At 39.5% G+C, this 22,744-nt stretch overlaps 1 protein-coding gene across 1 annotated transcript in view; it reads right to left on the bottom strand.

Annotated features, from left to right (window-relative positions):
- Positions 1 to 10,563: 10,563 nt before the first annotated feature.
- Positions 10,564 to 22,744, bottom strand: part of LOC117388170 (cadherin-12-like) — a 281,473-nt gene continuing 269,292 nt past the window's right edge. Inside the window, 2 exon segments of the mRNA XM_033985644.2 lie at positions 10,564 to 11,078; positions 15,812 to 16,063. Of these exon segments, the coding sequence (XP_033841535.2) occupies positions 10,564 to 11,078; positions 15,812 to 16,063 (767 nt within the window).

Raw genomic sequence — 22,744 nt, 5'->3', positions numbered from 1 at the left:
TTGTAACTTCACAGTAGTTAGTCACAACTTTTTTTTGTTCTTCAGTCTCCTTCTTTGTGTGAGTTGGTGGTAATGTTTGTTTGGGCTCCTCACTGAAGCAAGGGAGGGGCAGCTCAATCTCCAGGCGGCCGTTGCTGGCTTTCACATATCTCTGAGCCTCCTCAGACACTCAAAGACGGGGTTCAGCTGTTCCATATCCAGGGTGGACACTCGGTCTGCAATGTCCTTCACAGCGGTCACCACTCATCTGTATGCTGCGTTCACATTGGCCAAAAGACCATCCAGATAGTCAGACTTGATGGAATCAACAAACTCTTGAGTTTTGTCTACAACCGCTTTCAGGGTCTCGCTGATCTTGACCAGCGTAGTATCCAGGCTCTCCATGTTGTTCACAAAGTCCACATTTGGTCAGAGATGCCTTTGCCAGTTATTTCGACATTGTCGATGATTTGACCAACATCGTCATCACATGTCCGATTGGCATGCGCAGCTCCACAGTGTTAAAGGTGTCCACAAAAGCATTGTAGCAGTACTCCATGTTGTCATAGACAACTTGGATGGTGGTGCAAAGAACAGTAGCAATGCTGTTGGTCAGATCCTTCAGAACAACAGGCAGGGTGGTCATCTCCTCAGAGCCAGGAGGACGGAACTGGGTCTCCCTGAGCACTTTGATGGCAGCATTCAGGAAAGCTTGGACATTTTTCTGGAACTCAACAATGAAGCTGCGGAAAAAGATGAAGAGCTGGCTGAGCTGGACGTCGTAGTTAATGTCAGCGTTGTAGGCCTCATTGATTCTGGCCACAATAGTGTCTCTCCACTCCAGCACATTGCTTATCAGTAGGCTGTTATCAGTCAAGCTTTACAGAGAGGACAGGACAGCGGGGGACTTGAACTCTAACAGCATAGCTTTGGGGCCTCCATGTTGTAGGCCACCTGAAGAGTCATCCTATCACTGTCTGGGAGTGGAACGCAGTACTAGGATGTCAACATCAGCATCTGCGTTGTCTTTATTCCAGCTTCGTGACCTTTGCTTTTCTGTGATGTTTTACTGCTAGTTATTTCTTCAAGAGTTGGATATATTCCCACAGCAGGTTCTCTCAGAAGTTCTTCCTTTAAGATCACCCCCTTCTCCTTGTAGTAGTAATCATTTCTTGATTATGCCTTGAATGATAGACTGGTTTTCTCGAGCCTTCTTTGGATCTGTTTCTTCGTGAAGTGCCTTATTTTTCCAGAACTCTATTAATTGGTTAAATGTGATTTAATTGGGACATAGTGATATTTTAGTATTTTGTTAAATTACCTTCTCAGCTGCTGTATAATAATTTGGATATTGCTTTGATTGTATTCAAGACGTAGAGTCTATGATTTTTATAGAATAAGTCACTATTTAATAAACAGTTTACTTAGATAGCGTGCGAAATCTATCTAGGAGCCAGCATTGCCTTATTATAGTTCTTAATTGAGATTATTTATTTTATTTGTTTATTTTTTTTATTATAATTTTTTAATTAACAATCTTAATACTTTCTTATTTTTATTTATTCATTATTATTTATTTTATAAATTTAACAAGCTTAGTATTTTCTTAATAACAGTTTTATTTCACATTTATTAAGCATTTATCTATATCTTCTAATAACATCTAATGATATCAACTGTTTTCTAAATTCTTATTTATTTAGTCAATTTATTTATACTAAATATATATTTATATACTTTATACACTGTATAATAACTATACCCCGTCTGGCCAAAAAAGATACAGTCACTAATAAATGCCATCCAATTTTATCCTAATTTAATCATTTCAACTGTCTTCTCTATTTTGTGTTTCAACATCCCAACTTGAGCTAGAAGCTGAAACAGGAGGATTTAAGGTCATGACCTTAGCGTTCCCTGTCAAACGCAAACACAACAATATAGCCATGACCAATATGGATCCTAAAGTTTAAAAGATAGCAATAAATGCAGCCAAAGTGTAAACAACACTTCCCTTCTTCTTTTAGATCTTTTAATATTTTTAGTGATATTTGCTAAATTTGACGGACACTGTTTTTGCTTATATTTCTGGCTTTTTCAATAATTTCTCTCACCATTTAATTTTTTAGTTTTTTAATTATAGCCTCTAATTTTGTTTCTTGTGTGTATTTTGTTTCGGAAACTGCTCCAATAGTAAGCGTAACCTTTTCCATAAGAGTGCCAATTTTACTTTTTATCATTTGGACGTCAAACAGACTATTTTCACTAGTACTAATTCATGTCATACCGAGGTAAATAGGCTGCGGTTTAGTTAAATCTGTTAAGCCAATTCCATCTATTAATGCTTCTGTGTTACAGGGCTTGTATATAATGCCAATCTGAATTATTGACCCTTGATCAATTTTACAATGGCAAGATAATTCATGTCCATTCTGGGTGTAATTCATTTGGACAGGTTTGTTTCCTTGAGATCTTATCATGTTGATGAAAATTGCTGCTAGCATTACATATAGTTTTTTGGGTACCACATTTTTATGTAAACTTGATTAAAAGTTTTGTTTTATTTTTAGTGTAAAGTTTAACCACTAAGTGTATTTTTTATAGAACTTGCTTTTTTTCTCTCTTCGTGCTAAGTCATAAACACGGAAATGATTAACTTTTTCTAATCACATTTTACCTGATCAAAGTCTAAACTTGCTACTTATTATTAATTCCAGTGCTTTTTTTCTCTCTTCGTGCTAAGCCATAAACACGGAAATGATTAACTTTGTTTCTAATTACACTTTACCTGATCTAAGTGTAAACTTGCTACTTATTATTAATTCTAGTGCTTTTTTCTCTCTTCGTGCTAAGCCATAAACACGGAAATAATTACTAATTTTATATAGTATTAAAGTTATAACAATTAATTGCACAGAATGTCCCAAGAGCACATCACATTAATTGAGCATTAAACCAATTGACAGAAATTCTAAGAAAAAGGCCTCTGTCTTTCTGGAGAGCTCGTTTTTGTGATGTCTTTCTCAGGCGTTCTGTGGAGGAGATGATTTGCCTGTGCCTCCAGGATTCACAGTATCACGTCGGGGTCACCAAACTGTCAGCTTTTCCCGGAGGCACACCGCAAATAGAAATCCAGTAGGCTCATGTAGATCCATAAACCAGGTTCTTTTATTTCGGCACAGGCATGATTCAAACTGATTCGACACAATCTCCTCTAATTTTACATCTCCAGAGTGGGCTCTATATACTAGTAGCACACGTCACATTCTCTTAATGATTAGCTTAGAATATACAGACATGTACATGTTATCTGGGTTCACTGAAGACAAAGTCAGCATGCTGATCTGGTCTTTCTTAAGAAACACACGTCTTGCACGTCTTGGTACAAAAATGCACATAGCACTTCCACATCCATGTATGTTCCAAGTACATTATGACATCATCATGCCACACTGGCACCCACAAAAACATACAGGTCAAAGTATAATATATCAAAAATAATAATATCATGTTACATGAAACATTAATCCCACAGGTGCCTATGGGAAATTGCATTGAATTCTGCCTAAAGTCATATGAGTGCCCTGCACAAACCCTAACCCTAACCCCAACCCCAACCCTAACCCTAACCCTAACCCTGCACAAACCCTAACACTAACCCCAACCCCAACCCTAAACCCAACCCTAAACCTAAACCTAAACCCTAACCCTGCACAAACCCTAACCCTAACCCTAACCCTTACCCCAAACCTAACCCCAACCCTAACCCCAACCCCAACCCTAACCCCAACCCCTTACCCTAACCCTAACCCTAATCCTAACCCTAACCCCAACCCTAACCCTAACCTTAACGCTAACCCTAACCCTAACGCTAACCCTAACCCTATCCCTAACCCTAACGCTACACCCAATACTCTATTTTGCACAGCAAGAATTAAGTTGATATGTATTGTGGATTTTTCACAATTTCACTTTTCAAGTTTAGGGTGCCTATGGGAAATTGCACTGAATTCCGCCTAAAGTCATATGAGTGCCCTGCACTAACCCTAACCCCAACCCCAACCCTAACCCCAACCCTAACCCTAACCCTGCACAAACCCTAACCCCAACCCTAACCTTAACCCCTGCACAAACCCTAACCCTAACCCCAACCCCAACCCTAACCCAACCCTAACCCTAACGCTAACCCTAACGCTAAACCTAACGCTAACCCTAACCCCAACCCTAACCTTAACCCTAACGCTAACCCAAACGCTAACCCTAACCCTAACCCTAATCCTAACCCCAACCCCAACCCTAACCCTAATACTAACCCCAACGCTAACCCTGACCCCAACCCTAACGCTAAACCCCACGCCCTACTTTGCACAGCAAGAATTAAGTTGATATGTATTGTGGATTTTTCACAATTTCACTTTTCAAGTTTAGGGTGCCTATGGGAAATTGCATTGTATTCCGCCTAAAGTCATATGAGTGCCCTGCACAAACCCTAACCCTAACCCTAACCCCAACCCCAACCCTAACCTTAACCATAACCCTAACCCTAACGCTAACCCTAATGCTAACCCTAACGCTAACCCTAACCCCAACCCTAAACCCAACCCTAACCCTATCCCTAACCCTAACCCTGCACAAACCCTAACACTAAAGCTAAACCTAACGCTAACCCCAACCCTAACCCTAATGCTAACGCTAACCCTAACCCTATTCCAAACCCTAACCCTAAAGTCATATGAGTGCCCTGCACAAACCCTAACCCTAACCCCAACCCTAACCCTAACGCTAACCCTAACCCCAACCCAAACCCAAATCCTAACGCTAAACCCCACGCCCTACTTTGCACAGCAAGAATTAAGTTGATATGTATTGTGGATTTTTCACAATTTCACTTTTCAAGTTTAGGTTACTTAGGGAAATTGCATTGAATTCCGCCTAAAGTCATATGAGTGCCCTGCACAAACCCTAACCCCAACCCCATCTCTAACCCTAACCCTAACCCTGCACAAACCCTAACCCTAACCCTAACGCTAACCCTAACCCGAACCCTAAAGTCATATGAGTGCCCTGCACAAACCCTAACCCTAACCCCAACCCCAACCCTAACCCTAACCCTAACCCTAACCCTAACCCCAACCCTAACCCTAACCCTGCACAAACCCTAACCCTAACCCCAACCCTAACGCTAACCCTAACCTAACCCTAACGCTAACCCTAACCCTAACGCTAAACCCAACACCCTACTTTGCACAGCAAGAATTAAGTTGATATGTATTGTGGATTTTTCACAATTTCACTTTTCAAGTTCAGGGTGCCTATGGGAAATTGCATTGAATTCCGCCTAAAGTCATATGATTTCCCTGCACAAACCCTAACCCTAACCCTAACCCCAACCCCAACCCCAACCCTAACCCCAACCCCTTACCCTAACCCTAATCCTAACCCTAACCCTAACCCCAACCCTAACCCCAACCCTAACCCTAACCCTAACCCTGCACAAACCCTAACCCAAACCCTAACCCTAACCCTAACCCTGCACAAACTCTAACCATAACCCCAACCCCAACCCTAACCCAACCCTAACCCTAACGCTAACCCTAACGCTAAACCTAACGCTAACCCTAACCCTAACCCCAACCCCAACCCTAACGCTAACCCTAACGCTAACGCTAACCCTAACCCTAATCCTAACCCCAACCCCAACCCTAACCCTAACCCTAATGCTAACCCCAACGCTAACCCTGACCCTAACCCTAACGCTAAACCCCACGCCCTACTTTGCACAGCAAGAATTAAGTTGATATGTATGGTGGATTTTTCACATTTTCACTTTTCAAGTTTAGGGTGCCTATGGGAAATTGCATTGTATTCCGCCTAAAGTCATATGAGTGCCCTGCACAAACCCTAACCCTAACCCCAACCCCAACCCTAACCTTAACCGTAACCCTAACCCTAACGCTAACCCTAATGCTAACCCTAACGCTAACCCTAACGCTAACCCTAACCCTAACCCTATCCCTAACCCTAACCCTGCACAAACCCTAACGCTAAACCTAACGCTAACCCCAACCCCAACCCTAACCCTAACGCTAACCCTAACCCTATTCCAAACTCCAACCCTATCCCTAACCCTAACCCTAAAGTCATATGAGTGCCCTGCACAAACCCTAACCCCAACCCTAATCCTAACGCTAACCCTAACCCTAACCTCAACCCTAACCCAAATCCTAACGCTAAACCCCACGCCCTACTTTGCACAGCAAGAATTAAGTTGATATGTATTGTGGATTTTTCACAATTTCACTTTTCAAGTTTAGGTTACTTAGGGAAATTGCATTGAATTTCGCCTAAAGTCATATGAGTGCCCTGCACAAACCCTAACCCTAACCCAAACCCCATCTCTAACCCTAACCCTAACCCTGCACAAACCCTACCCCTAACCCAAACCCTAACGCTAACCCTAATCCGAACCCTAAAGTCATATGAGTGCCCTGCACAAACCCTAACCCTAACCCCAACCCTAACCCTAACCCTGCACAAACCCTAACCCTAACCCCAACCCTAACCCTAACGCTAACCCTAACGCTAACCCTAACCCTAACCCTAACGCTAAACCCAACACCCTACTTTGCACAGCAAGAATTAAGTTGATATGTATTGTGGATTTTTCACAATTTCACTTTTCAAGTTCAGGGTGCCTATGGGAAATTGCATTGAATTCCGCCTAAAGTCATATGAGTGCCCTGCACAAACCCTAACCTTAACCTTAACCCTAACCCTAACCCTAATGCTAAATCCCACGCCCTACTTTGCACAGCAAGAATTAAGTTGATATGTATTGTGGATTTTTTACAATTTCACTTTTCAAGTTCAGGGTGCCTATGGGAAATTGCATTGAATTCCGACTAAAGTCATATGAGTGCCCTGAACAAACCAACTTAGTTATGAGTGAGTTTGCTGCGGGATTATACTCATTTTTACTTGAGAAGCACCCACAATGTATGAAAGCACTGTTCTGATCACTTATATCAGAGTACTGTGAAGTTGGTGAAAATGAGCTTTTCAGCGCCTGAAAATGCGAATGCATCAATAAAAGATGAAAATGCCTATAACTTTAGTTTGCAAGGTGATAAACCCAAACTTTAAAATGTATGTTGTACAAGTCCCCACGCCCTACTTTGCACAGCAAGAATTAAGTTGATATGTATTGTGGATTTTTCACAATTTCACTTTTCAAGTTCAGGGTGCCTATGGGAAATTGCATTGAATTCCGCCTAAAGTCATATGAGTGCCCTGCTCAAACCAATTTAGTTATGAGTGAGTTTGCTGCTGGATTATACTCATTTTTACTTGAGAAGCACCCACAATGTATGAAAGCACAGTTCTGATCACTTATATCAGAGTACTGTGAAGTTGGTGAAAATGAGCTTTTCAGCGCCTGAAAATGCGAATGCATCAATAAAAGATGAAAACGGCTATAACTTTAGTTTGCAAGGTGATAAACCCAAACTTTAAAATGTATGTTGTACAAGTCCCCACGCCCTACTTTGCACAGCAAGAATTAAGTTGATATGTATTGTGGCTTTTTCACAATTTCACTTTTCAAGTTCAGGGTGCCTATGGGAAATTGCATTGAATTCCGCCTAAAGTCATATGAGTGCCCTGCACAAACCAACTTAGTTATGAGTGAGTTTGCTGCTGGATTCTACTCATTTTTACTTGAGAAGCACCCACAATGTATGAAAGCACTGTTTTGATCACTTATATCAGAGTACTGTGAAATTAGTGAAAAGGAGCTGTTCAGCGGCTGAAAATGCGAATGCATCAATAAAAGATGAAAACAAGGCTGAACTTTTTGCCGTTCGACGTGCAGTGTCAATCAATCAGAGACCATGCTCCAGTGACAAAGCAGCGTCATTATCCGGAACAAGTAGACAGACATCAGCCACAAACTTGTGGCACCTTAATTATGCCAGACGCACCGGCTAGTTTAAAGACTAGTCATGGACCCAAAGTCAATAGCCTCCTATGATGGTTTCTACGTAATAAATACACTAAAGCCACTCTCTCAACCTGGTCTGCAGTGTTCACAAAGACAAAGGGAAAACAAAACATCCAAAGGTACTCACAGACCACAACGGACGCTCTGGCATCCATGATGCACATTGGAAGCGTCTGCCCTCATATGCAAAGAGGCGTCCTACACGTTCTTGATGTCCCGGTGTGAATTCACCATAAGACTCACTATAGGTACAAACTAAGTACTAAGTGTTTCACAGTATTGTGCCTTGAGAATATTTTTTGGGATAATCCTGTTTAAGGGTTATTGTGTCAGTGGCATAAACTACTTTAAATATCTTATTGTGGTAGGCAAGGTAAAAATGCCATTACCAAATTCTATTTAAGGAATAAATTACTTGATCATTTGACATATTTTTTCATAATCTCCGTAATCTTGTTAATCTTTCATTCATTTAGTAACATTTAAGTAGCAATAAACATGAAGCTTTTGTCCAAGTGTCATTTATTTAAGAAACCCAGTGTTTTTTTTACATGACTCGACTGCAGTATTTAGCCCTAAGTCTCTTTTTACAACTCTAGTACAAGTTTGTTCACACAGCCCACAAAGAAACATACATTTCCATTGTGGGCTTTTCATTTTAATAATTACAAAATCTGAAGAGTCTGCAAAAATAAAAATACAGGTCAATGACTGAGAGATAAATAGATAAATAATCAGATATCCCATGAAATCAGTCAATAAATAAATACAAATAAATAACATTCAAAACTTCTTTGGCCAAGCCTGGGCCATATGGATGGATGCCTCTGCAGCTCAAACTCTGCAACTGAAAAAAAGACTAATCTCAAACTGATGTTTGAATGAACTCTGCGAGTGAAAGAACAATTAGTTTGAGGCACTTTTAAGTATGCTGCAGGAAATGGCCACATTTCCTTAAGTCTTTACCAAGACTCGACAAAATGGACGACAAACATTCCATGGACACAAAGTGAGTGACTGCATTGCTAATAGAAACATAATGATTCCGAGGGTTGGGAGTCTACAGTTATATTTATTTTATTTTTTTAGGGGTGGGGGTGGGGGTCCTCTGTGGAAATGGGATTGCTTTGCCTATAGAAGGTTTCAAAGTAAAGCATTAAAGTGGGGGTATTTTAACACTTAACATATTTATATATCACCATGTTACCTTTCATTGTTTTGAAAATGCTAAATTCACCAAAAACATATTCACGTGTTTTTTGTTTTGTTTCACTTTTGTTTTTGATGCTCTCCCTTCACTTTTCATTCCCCCTTCAGAACACTATCACATTACAATCAGCGCGCATTCAGCTATTGAAACTACCGCACATCTCATCAGGTTTGTCAAAGCTGTACAGTGTACAGTTTTATATAATATTTTGTATATTTATGCAGGCTTGTAGGGTGAGGATTGCAAAGAATCTTACAGCTAACCGTAAGGAGGGTTCGAATAAGGCCCAGGAGAGATCGCTAAATAGCTGAAACATGCATGGATGACATCTATAACCTCTTCAGGCATGTTTTTGATGAGGGACCAATGTTATAACATGGTGGGCAGCTAAAAAATAAATAAATAAATAAATAAATAAAAAAAAAGATTTTGCATAATACCCCCTCTTTAAACTTATTCATATAGACAGAAAGTTACATGTCAAATCTGTGGAAAGGCATCCCCACTCACAGTAAAACCTTATGTTCTTCAATGTACTTTTGAGCATTAAAAACATCATAATTGAATAAATGCAAGATAAATAGTTACAAAGGTGTACCGTTGGAACATCCTAGGCAAGGTATTAAAATCTCCATGTAGACAATATGTGGCTGACCACTCACCAGAAAAGTTACATGGTGCATTTACATTATAATATATCAAATTAAAGTTGTATTATGGCTTTGTATTATTATTATTATTATTATTATTATTATTATTATTATTATTATTATTATTATTATTATTATTATTATTATTACTACTACTACTACAATAAAATATTATTGTCAACTATTTAAAAATGTCATCAACCAATTAAGAGTTATGTTAACTTGCCTTTGTATGCCGAAAGTAAACAGTTTATAAAATAATCTAAATGAGTATTGGACATTCAAAGTTTAAGCAAGTCAATTTAATATACAACTGCCTTATATGTTTCATGTCAAAGATGTGCTATGTAACTTGTCTCCAGGGAGATGCTATTGTGTTGTCTAGAGTGTTCCACAGCATGGCATTAAAGATATCTATCTCCAAACTAGTTACGGGTCATATCTGTGACAATAAACAAGTGTAATTTAATGAATAAAATATAGATACATTTAATGCCATACTGTGGAACACTCTAGACACACTCCATGGAGACTAGCAGGTAACGTACCCTCAAACAAAAAGGTTTTATAGTGTATCTTTAAAGGAAAAAGCCAATTGAATGTCATTTATTCTCCTTAGCTTCTCTAAACGTTGATGTGGTTACAATTTTGGGACAAAGCATGACTTAACAGTGCACATAAATAGTGACAAAACAAATACATTGTGAAAAATTGTGAACAAAACGTCAGTGTGTGTTTTCTGTTGTGGTTGAGTCCGATTGGCATTCAGAATGTTCCCCAAAAATCCCAGCTAGCGTCTTAAAGCGGGGACCCCATTCGTTGAGGTATTCGTAGTCCTGCTCTGGCTCTACAACATGAGTTTCAATAGAACTCAGTGAATCGGCAATCGAACCTTCTCCCTCATATGCATAAGTAGCCAGAGAGTCATAGGGTGGTGCCGAATTGTCCGTATCATTCTCTTTTAATCGCTGGGTAATAAACTCCTGTATATCTGCACTCTCTTGGGATACGGGAGCACGGCTGTTTTTTAACTTGAGTTCAGGTTTGACGTCGCGGCGTAGCATGTTTTCATTGACAGCTTTGGGGTTGCGTAGCGTTCCCATGTCGAAAGCGTGTGTGTCCTCCTCACCCCCGCCCTCGTCGTCATAGTGAATCACATTGTCGCGAATGTCCTCTTTTGATGACATCAGCGTCTCTTTCTTCTTCTGCCGTCTCAGTCCTACGTACAGCACCACAATCACTGTAAAAAATGAGAGAGAGAAGTGTTATGGTAGTTTCTTTAGGGGGGAAGTAGGGGCACTGAAAGGTGTAATTATGCATTTATAGGTGTATTTTCTGTAGAATAAATCTAAACTTCTGGTGTGATCATCTAAATTAAATAACAAAACAATGGAAACATTTATAGAATATTAAAAGGTTGGTAACTTCTGTGTTATGGTAATCTGGTATTTTGAGTGTAGGTGATTTTTGAGAGACCTTTACATTAACCCTATAACGCCAAACATATCATATTTGATACAAGAGTTTTTCAGCCCTCTACTTTAGCAGTGTGATTTTTTTTTTTTTTTTCATGAAAAACCTAATGTATACAATCAGATACATGCAATGCACAGATAATCCAACAGGGGGTAATAATTTATTCATTAGAAGGCCTTCCAGAGACACAGCAAGATAAGCATGACTCAAGAATTGGACACAGGTGTTTTTTGATGAATAATTTTGCAAAGTTTGAAAAGCTTAAGGTAAGAAAAACATTATTATTTTTTTACTGAAACATTAATAGGAACAGTTACTGGGTTGATGCAAAGTGAAAATACTTAAAATTTTATAATCTATGTTTTAATAAAACCGTGTTGAAAATGATGTATCAAATTTGATACAGCGGGTATATAAGGTCATGTAACTCTAAATTAGTCAATTGACATTTTATTGTATTTTGTGCATTATATAGTATAACATCAAACAACATACAGTCTTTTTTATATTTAAATTACATAATTTGATACAGTTAGAGTAAAAAAACTATATATGTAACTTATTCTATCATGGTTATCGATGACTAGTTCGGTGTTGCCATGATGCGATTGCTTGTGACTTTCTTTTCCTTACTGCTTTTCGCTAAAAACTGACCAATTCAAATAAAATCAAAATGTGTTTTTATGTATGTTTTTAAATGGCAAGAAAATACAGTTTTGAAGAAGCTCTGAAAATGTTGATGGATGGGAATTAAAGTGACATGGGGCAGCTAGGTGAAGATGATGATGAGGAGGAAGAGGAATGGACTCCTAATGGTGAAAACCCAGATAGCATTGATGATGAGGAAGAGGAAAACCCAGATAGCAGTGTTGATGATGAAAGCCCAGAAGTCCTAGAAGAGGACACAACAAAACCAAAGGACACAACACTAAAGCAGGTGGCAAGGGGTAAAGAGAAAGGAAGGCGTATCAGTGGAAAAGAAAACAGTTTGAACCTCCATCTATTGAGTTTGTGGAATGTGTTGAGGAAGACTGAAGACAGGCTTGACTGGACACCATATATGTATTTAAAGATTGTGTGACTGACGAAATGCTACAGGAAATTGCGGAAGAAACAAACTTGTACAGCGTGCAGAAAAATGGAAAGTTAGTGTACACAAATGCTCAAGAAATCAAGCTAATTCTGGGTATGTACATGCACATGGGGTTAGTACAGATGCCCAATGTACTTTAAAATGTACATCTACTGGGAGAGGGAGATAAGGTACCCCGCTGTTTGTGATGTGATGTCAGGGGGTCGATTCCTGAATTTGTTGACGCTGATTCACTTTCAGAACAACCTCAGTGTGTCTGAGGATGCAACATGGGTAATCCAACAGAGATGCAAGCACTGTACAGGCCACTTTACCCATGTGTACTGTCAGAAATGTAGAGTGCACCTTTGCCTGAACAAGGACAGAAACTGGTTTCAAACCTACCACAATGCAAAATAAAAAGGCTGTGAACCGCAAAATGAGTAAAAATAACTCAAGTGTGATGCTTTCAAGACTTCCACCCAGCCAGTTCCATTGGTGGATTTCTGATTTGTGCTAGATTATCGTAGAACTTTTTATGTTTGGAATTACAAATTTGTTGAAGTTGTTTGTGTTTTATCACATTTTTGTTTGTTCAGGAAAGAACAAATCTTTGAGCATTGTGACCTGATGTATCAAATATGATACAAATTGAAACTCATATTTGGAAAATTATATCTGAATTTTTTTTTTTTTTAATTTGTTTGTTCAGAGGGACCAATAAAGGCTCCAATTTCAAAGAATTAGAATTTTCTGTCAATGATTTAATGGTGTGGGCTTTTAACGGTTAAGAATAGAGGAAAATTGAGGTTATTGACCTTATTCTGCAGTTCCACTTTTGCCTCTAAATGCTCCAATCTACAAGTTCTCTGTGGGGGCACTTCCAATTAAGTGGAATACCATTCATTTAAAAGGAGAATGGAAAGCTTCACCGCTAGAATATAATACAGAGTAGGTTGATTTGTGTAAAACATTCAATGTTCATGTGACCAACAAGTCAACAATGCACCAGTTCTGTGGGAGGCTTTAAAACAGCTTTGTAGTCCGTGTAGAACTTATTTGCTGCCAAGATTGGCAGCCCCATGCAAAATAATACAATGACAATGGTATGCCCACAGGAACTTCAGGCATAAGATGAATATTTTATAATGGAAAGCAATTTAAAGATAAATAGCTCTAGTGCAGGTACCACCTGAGATGTTACTGCTTTGCCTGGAAAGTTCCACAGTATGACATTACACTCATCTACCTCCATGTAGACAAGCAGGTGACACCACCAGGCCAAGTTACAGATCAGATCTGTGGAGAGGCAACCTCACTCATGCTAAGAATGAATATTTTTCAATGTATTTTTGGTAACAACTGAAAATGGAAAGTTCATTCAGATTTTTGTTATGTAGTGCTATTTTGACAATGGTTGACCATTCAAAAGCTATCATATTTTGTTTTGAATTGTTAATTGCAAGCAACAGTCGTAAATTTGAGGTCATTCTGAAATCTATGGTGGTTGAAAAAAACACATTGCAATAATATATTCTAACCCTTGTAAAATACACATCATTTATTAGGCAAAAATCTTGGTAACTATTCTTCAAATCAAATCTGCGTTTCCTTCCAAACATTTCATCTTGCTGCTCAATCTGTCTTTTGCAGTTTACTTCATATTTTTGTTCATAAATGTAAAATAGCTTGTGTGATCTGTAAGTACAGTCACCGCTGGCATAGGCCCAAATGATTCAGTTGAAAGAGTTCAATAAATACATTCTGCATTCTTTGCAAAAATGCAAAATGCAAAAGACACATTAAAACAGGTTCCATCACCTCCGCATGCATATTCTGCTTCCTATGACTCCCAAATGAGTTCTCTGTCATGTTCGACAGTGCCTGGGCCCCCCTAGTGGACAATATAAAGAGCTCAATAACAAATTGCAAACCCTATACAATGCAAAAAAGTATTAGATGTATTACTTATTAATTAGTCAAGAGGTACGTAATATAGTAAGGTACGTAATAATTTTTTTCTGCAATGCATTGAGAAAAGGAGTGGGGATTGTTAGCTTTCTCACTGGGACAAACTGAGTTGAAGGGAAATGCTCCCATTATTATCCTCACTTTTTTTTTTTTTTTTTTGAAAAGTGTTACATTTGGGTTTGCTAATTAGACTTTTGCCCATGGATTTAGAAGCACTGTGCAACTTTTGCAAATATTCTACTGTAGGGTCTGTGATCTGCATGTCACCATGATGTCATCTGCTTGTCTTCAGGGAGACAAGCAGATGACACCATCAGGCCGCTGTATGGGGGTCGCTGTATGGGGGTCGCTGTATGGGGGTCACCTCTCCACAGATTTGACTTGTCAAATCTGTGGAGAGGTGACCCCCATACAGCGCATATTTCTTTATTTATTGTATGTTATAAATAAGTGGAACATTACAAACAAAGCAGATGACAGAAAATTACTTAATTTATGTAATCATGATAGCTTTTTCTTTCACATGCTTTTACTTCAAAACCAGTTGCAAAATCATTATAGATGTTTATATTATACCTGAACATACATTACTCCTTCAAGGTAAATCTGAAAGCATTAAATGACTCAACCACTATTCACAAAATCAGACTAAAGCCATATAAAAGTATCGCACTACCAGTTAAAGCAGCCCAGGGCTTTGTTCAGTCCATATCAGATACACTTGAATATTATTAGTGATTTATCTGACTTATTTTTTAAGTGCCAGTCGTAGAAGTGGGGTGAGTAAGAAATGATCCAGATGGAACTGCTCTTGCACTATATGATCCTAACAACAAAAAAATCATATCTGGACTTAACACATTAGTCATACAGAATGTGAAAGTATTTTGTTTTCCAGTGTAAGAACATTGTTATGTTTTTACTACATGGGTGAACTCTGAACCCGCAAAAATCTCAAATTATGAATAGTCTGTCATCTGAGCTAACGGCTAACCAATTTCAGGTGAGATTTAGTTGAGATTCAGTGAGATTTCAGAACTTGTGTGGTTATGTGAGTAACTAGTGACCACTAAACATCCTTTTTTGCATGTTACTGGTGAAGAAACTAAATAAATTCTATCAATATCTTGGGCTAAACATTGTACATACTTTAATATGGGGATTAATTTATATGTGAAGAAGCGGGAATAATGGAAAGGCAAGAGAAATGTGATCTTGTGTGTAAACGGTCGGTGACCAGTGAGCTCCTTCTACATGCATCTCTGAAATAAATAAATCTGATTGAATGATAACTTTTGGTTCGGACTCGAGGGAGTGGGGACTAGGCTGATTTCTCTCTGTCTAAAAATGCAGAGATGTCAGTCTGGACTTGCCAGACATTGCATTTCTATACTGCTTTTGTAAACAAAAAAGATGGATTGGGGGATAAATAAATACATATGCCTATGCCTCACCTAACAGTATGATCATACAGAGGAGGATAGCAATGAGAGCTCCGGTGCTCAGTCCCACAGGTAAGAAGATGGCCTCTGCGCTGCAGCTAAGCACAGAGCCATCTGAGCCACAACCACACACACGGATACTCAGAGTACCCGTGCTGCTCTTAGGGGGGTACCCGTTATCCTCGATCACCACAGGCAACACGTACAACTCCTGCAAGCGCCGTCTGAAACCCCCACGCTTAGTCACAATGCCCGCAGTGTTATCTGGGAGAAAAAGACAGAAATAGACACATAATTTAGAGGTCTGTATAGTCAGTTCTATAACGAAGAATGCAGAATACAACATTTTAAAGAGGGGGTATTAATCTTTAACACATAACATATGTATTTAGATTACATTATGTTAATATTATAACATAGTAGAAAGCTCCAGAAAATTGATTTTGCACAAAATAAATACAACAATAGTGAAAACATAAATATTTAATACCACAGTATGTAACCAAAAAAATACATTTTTGGGCTTTTTACCCAAAAAATAGATGCATAAAGACAAATAGAAGCATATGTCCTTACTGTGAGCGGTCTTGCATCTGTACAAACCTGACTCTTACTTGGTCAGAGGATGACCTTTTCCTGCTTTTTTCCATGGAAATGTTGTCCCTTTGGCTATAATATTCCACCGTATGACATAAACCTTATCTCCATGGAGAATGGTCTGAAGTGTGTTTTTAACTTTCTATCATCATGCAATCATGCAGGTGTTGTACAACCCCCAGGTGTTGTACAACCCACAGAAAGCTGCATACTGTGCTTTTAAGTTAAGATAAACTATGCATTGTGAAAAATATAATTAAAGCTTGAGTTCTACACAATGGCCACGGAAAGTTGAAGAGAAAGTTCTCCTGGTTTGATCTGAGTAGGAGTCAAAGTGTGTGGACCAAACATCAAATCAGTCAAATGTCAGAAAGTCCAAAAGTTTGATTCTTTGAAGAGGAAACTGGTCTCTGTTTGATGGAACCAGGTCCAAACTTGTATAAATGACCAAAGGTGTTTTCCTCAAAGGGTTCAGCAATTACATAAACCACTTTAAAATATCATTCTTACATGTGCATGTTTAAGTTTGCTTTGATATTTAGAATAAAATGATTGATCGATGCATGGAATGGAAGGGGGTATTCTTCTATGGGGTATTAACTGTAAAGTCATAACATATTTATATCACCATGTTACTTTTTTTTTTGAAAATGCTATATTCACTGACATCAACAGATTACCATGTTTTATAAGTTTCAGTTTTGTTTTGATGCTCTTTTACGTTTGCTCCCAGTGCTAAGTCACTACCCTTTCATAGCTCAATGACAACATTGGCGTACATTACACTACTGAAACTCCTACACATTTGTTTGTAAGTGACGTCACTTTCTGGTGAGTGTATTCTGTTTGTGACTTGTATTGCTACCTGATTCTTCTGTTAATCCACAAATTAATTTAATACTAGTTTAAATCCTTTACACACAGTTGGCACCTAGTTACTCACTTAAACCCCCAGAGCCCTATTCAGCCCCCAATTACTTAGTATTTCAGCTTCAGCCTGAGCTAGCCTAGCCGACTAACATCATGGCTGAACCTCCTGCTCAAATTGTCATATGTGGAGTCAGAACCCTTTACTAACGACAGGGATAGTGGAGTTATGTGTAATGTACTGGCAGTTTTGGAGGACAGTGTTACACGGACCGCATCAGTGCTGCTAGGACTGCTAGCAGCCCCCAACGCGTCCTATGCAGTTGAGACCAGACCAGGATCGATTTGTGACAGTTTGGAAGAAGCAAAGTGCTAAACACAAAAACTTAGTGGACCATGAGCTTCCCTTCTGTAATAAGTATTGTAAATTCTATGGTTAGAGACAGAGCGTGGCCAGCAGCAACTGTTAGGTGTTATCCAGGGGCCTGAATGGGTGACCTCAACAGTAACCTTAGGCTTCTAAAGCAGAGTAGAAGTAGGTACATCAAATTGTGAGTCACGCAGGTGGTAACAACACCCGGCTGAAGCAGTCTGATGTGCTCAAATTGCAAGTACGAGCTGTGTATTGGCTAAGTCTATGTCAGGTACTGTGGTATTTTCTGGTCCCCTGCCAAACTGTACCAATTCTGAAATGTTCAGCTGTTTTACTGGTGGTTGTCAAATTGGGGTCCTCAAAATAACATAGTCTTTGTTGATATCTGGAGTGCATTCTGGGGGCAGCCCGGACTCATACGCAGGGATGGCATCCACCTGGCTATTACATCCCTTTTAATTCGGGACCTGACCAACAGCCTGGCGTAATGTGCCAGAGATGAGCCTCGGCTGCAGAGCAGCAGAGTGAGACCTGCTTGTTACTGTTGCTGAGTTCTTGCCTGCACTGTCACAAATAAAGTGTTCAGACTCATAGCAGATGGAGACTGTGTGTATCCCTCATCCTAAAAAGCCATGTTATAAAAACACTATTCCAGGTGTCAGACCACAAAACTTAACAAAAATACCGACTTGTGCCATTAACAAACGAATGGATAAGCATGTCAAGTGAGGACTGCTTAACAATAGCTCCTTTTTCCTCCTAATCTCTTTCAGTAAATTAGTTAATTGGTGACCACAACCTAGATCTTCTAGCTCTAACTGAAACATGACTCCTGCAGTGTGACTATGTTAAACAAAATGAGCCTACTTACTTGAATTTTCAGAGTGCCAGGACCACAGGTGACTAGCAGCCCCCCAACGTGGCAGTGATGTGGTGTGGTCATTTCACACTCCAGTTTACTACTTAGTCCTAAAACTAACAACACATTTAGCTATTTGCCTTTTACTGTCAATCACTTATCCAAACTGGAGAAACCAAAAAGCTGTTTTATTCATAATAATCTGCCAACTTCCTGGGCCCTATTCATAGTTTTTGACTGAGTTATCTGACTTTATATCAAGTCTGGTGTTAGCTTGGGAAAGGATTGTAGTTGGAGATGTTAACATACATTTTGACAGTGTCATTGGCTGCCTTGGGAATGCTGTTAGTGCTCTACTACAGTGGTCCCCAACCTTTTTTGCACCACGGACCAGAATAATGTAGGTTTTATTTTCACAGACCAGCCTTCTACGTGTGGCAGATAAATATGGCAAAAAGAAGTTAAGTGCATAAAAAATACAACTCACCATACCACTACATTAGTGGAAGCCCTGCACTTGTTTCTTCTTTCCTTCTTGCTCACATGTGTTTCTTTCCAAAAACTAAATCTTATCTTTTAATCCCAGGTGCTTAGTCTCCATGTGCCAAAGCAGTTTTGAAGGTTTCATTGCCTCATTTGCTTTTCCTGCATATTATGCAGAGCAGACTCTGTGCGTGAGAGTCACTGTCCCACATAAATCCAACAGTGATACTAGGTTTACTGCTGTCGACCAAGCTGAGATAACTTCAGCCTTTATGTTCTCAAAAACATCAACTTGTATGTTAGACCCTGTTCCAACCAGACTCTTCAAAGAAATGCTCCCTCTAATTATAGATCCTATCCTTAATATAATAAATACATCATTAGGCTATGTCCCCCAGTCTTTCAAATATGCAGTGATTAAACTGCTTCTGAAAAAAACTAATCTTTAACCTGATCTTATAGCCAACTAGAAACCCATCTCTAATCTTCCCTTTGTCTCAAAATATCCTTGAAACAGTTGTAGTTAAATAGCTTTGTTGCCACCTACAGGCTAACAATTCAGTTGAAGTTTTAAATCAGGATTCAGAGCTCACCACAGAACATCAACTGCGTTACTTAAAGTCAGAAATGGCTTGTTATTAGCTGCTGGCAATGGGCTGGTCTCAGTCCTGCTTCTGTTGGACTTCAGAGCAGTATTTGACACCACTGACTACAGCATTCTACTACAGAGGTTAGACATGTGACATAGGTGTCAAGTGATTTAACTCTACTTATGTGATAGGCACCAGTTTGTTAATGTAAATCTGAGCTCCTCGCCATGTTCTAAGGTAGCCTACTGTGTGCCACAGGGTTCTTGATCCAATCCTGGTCACACTTTATAAATTTCTGTTCGGTAATATGATTTAAAAAAAAAAACAAAAAAACATAGCATTAAGTTCCACTGTGCTGATGACACGTACTTGTACTGATCAATGAAACCAGATCAGACTCATCGAGTTGACAGACTTAGTGCCTGTGTGAAGGACATACGAACCTGGATGATACTTAATTATCTGCTTCTTAACTCTAAAAAATAGAGGTCATTGTTTGAGGCTCCAAAGGTAGCCTCCAGCTCTACTGTAAGGAACCTTGGAGTCGTATTTGCCCAAGAGCTCTCGTTCACACCACAGCCAAGCCTGTAAAGCACCTTCGTAATATCGTAGCCTACATCAGCCTACATTACTGTAATTCCCTACTTGCCCCTTGCTCTAAAAACTCTATATAAAGCTAGTTCAAAGTGCAACAACCAGGCTCTTAACAGGGACTAAGACAAAAGAGCCTGGTTGGATGACCCAATCCCTGGCTATAATGACCCCTACCCTACAGTGGGTAAGCCTCCCTCTGTCCCTTGGTTGAGTGGCCTCTGGCCCTACAGACTTGAACACTATCTGCAAATTAATGCACATTAGTCCTGGTCACATCTGCAGACTGTCCGTCCATGGGAGGTTTCTCCCAGTTTTTGCTTACTGAGAACGAAGGTCTAAAGACAGGGGATGTTCTGGGACAGTTATCCATTTGCTTGTTTTCTGTTGTTTAATTTGCTTGTTTTCTGTTGATTAATTTCTGTTGATTAATCTTGTCTGTTACTGACCAGTGTCTGTTTCATTTTTGATCTACTATCTTTCTGTTGGTTAAATCAATTATCATCAGCCCTAAGAGGCAACTGCTCTGATTGTGATTTTGGGGTTCACAAAAACAAATTGAATTGAAATGTATTGTTTTGTATCATGCTTGTGTATGTTTATGGAGAATTGCCATGTGGGAGCATGGATGACGTACACTTGTGGGCTAAGCATTGGACAGAATTGTACTGTTAATCATAAGGAGAGCTTGAATAGGGCCTGGGAGAGATTGCAAGATTACTCAAATGGATGATAAAACTACTTCAGACATGACACTGTCACTGTTAAACTCTTTAACTTTAACTGTGATGGTCTGGTAAACTTTTCTGCATATTTATCTCAAAAATAAAGTCAGATTATCCCATAGAATATGGGATAATCTACTACTCTGCGTCTGCACCAGACGCAGAGTAGTAGTAGTAACGGTATAGTCTTGTTTTGTCACTGTTTGAATAGCTGACCTAAGGTAAAAAGTATTGAATAAAAAAAAAACAAAAAAAAAAACAACAACACATATTTCCAGTCTTTGGGATAACAACATTGCAATGTTATACACACATAATTGCTGTGTACTTGTGTAATTGTAACAACATTGTGCAGTGGTAATAGTAGTAGTAGAAGTAGTTGTACTATTAGTAATAGCAGTTTCTCTCTCGCTGTTTCTCTTTGTCTGTCTGTCTCTCTCTCTTTCTTTGTTGTTCACTCTTTATTTTTCCTCTTTTCCTATCCACTCTTTCTCCTTTAACTCTCTCTCTCTTTGTGTGTCTGTATATCTCTCTATGCCATTCTCTGTATTTTCCTCTTCCTATCCACTCACTGCTCTCTCTCCTTCTCTCCTCTGTGTCTCCTCTATGCCCCTGTTATTTTTTTCTCACTCTCCACACATCACATTTCTGTATACAGTGTTACGGTGTATAAGGTGTACAGGCAAAAATTTAGAAATCGCAGAAAAACCCCAAGTGTTGAGTTTGCTCGAGAGAAAGGAACTTTATTTGACAAGTGGTGTTCTTCTGAAAAAGTCCAGAGTTTTGATACTTTACGGGAGTTGTGTTGTGGTTCATTTGAATGAACAAAGAGGGAAAATCCTGTCTGAACCTGCAGTACTAGCTGATGAGTGAATCTTAACTCATAAGTCCACATTTCTGGAAAATCCTGTTGAGAAATCATGTGTACCTGCTCCAACAATCAGTAGGCCTACCTCTCCTGTAAACTCTTAAAGCTAAAAAGGATGAACACAAATGTTTCTACTGCCATAAACCTGCACACACCATTGCCAACTGCCCAGGCCTGAAATGGACTGTGCATGGGAGTTGACCAACACCATCCAATTGTTAAGTCTCCTTATCCAATTGTGTCAATGCCTCATGACCATAGCTGTAGTCACCTCAGAGGATCTCCCTCCTGTGTTAGCCACTGTTTTAAACATGGCTCCAAATTTCATAAGGTTTACAAAATTGTAGCTCCCGGTTAATATGCATGTTACAGTGTCACAGTGTCCCTCCCACTCCAGTCTCTTGGCCAATCTCACGCTGCGATCACAAAATTGTTACTAGTGTTTTTCTGCTTGTTTCCATCTTTCATGTGTTTTTGCAGAAAAACTGATCATTCTCTTGCCAGAGTTCTGTAGGATTGGTTAGTAAGTTCAATAACTTGAATGGAAGTATGGTGTCATGATGTCTGTTTGTTGCTGCCCTCCTGTACTCTCTCTCCCCCTCCCTCACCTGTCTGTCTGGAGCTGGGCGGAGTCTCTGACTCCTTCTGCACACACCTGGAGCGCATTAGCGCAATCACCCTCACCTGTGGTGGCGCATAAGAAGACTCGGCAGACTACACTCGGGGCCAGACCGTCCGCGTGTAAAACGTGAATGTTCCAGCTCTGTTTTTTGCATTCCTGTTACCCGCTTGCTTGTTCTCATTTTGGATTTTGCCACCTTTCCAGACTCTTGCCTTCGCCCGCTCCTGCACCTGCCTCTACGCTCTGGTACAGTCATCTCCCTCCGCTCTGCCTGTCTTGGTCTCTGGCGTTCCGCCTGCCTCTTATCCTGGGTCCCGCTCCTTGGACTACGCTGGCCCTGTCTGTCCTGGTCTCGTCCTCGCTCCCGTCT

The sequence above is a fragment of the Periophthalmus magnuspinnatus genome, chromosome 20, assembly GCF_009829125.3.
Source record: "Periophthalmus magnuspinnatus isolate fPerMag1 chromosome 20, fPerMag1.2.pri, whole genome shotgun sequence".
Taxonomy (NCBI): Eukaryota; Metazoa; Chordata; class Actinopteri; order Gobiiformes; family Gobiidae; genus Periophthalmus; species Periophthalmus magnuspinnatus.
Note: the sequence above shows the minus strand (reverse complement) of the source record. Positions and strands in the feature narration are given on the sequence as shown.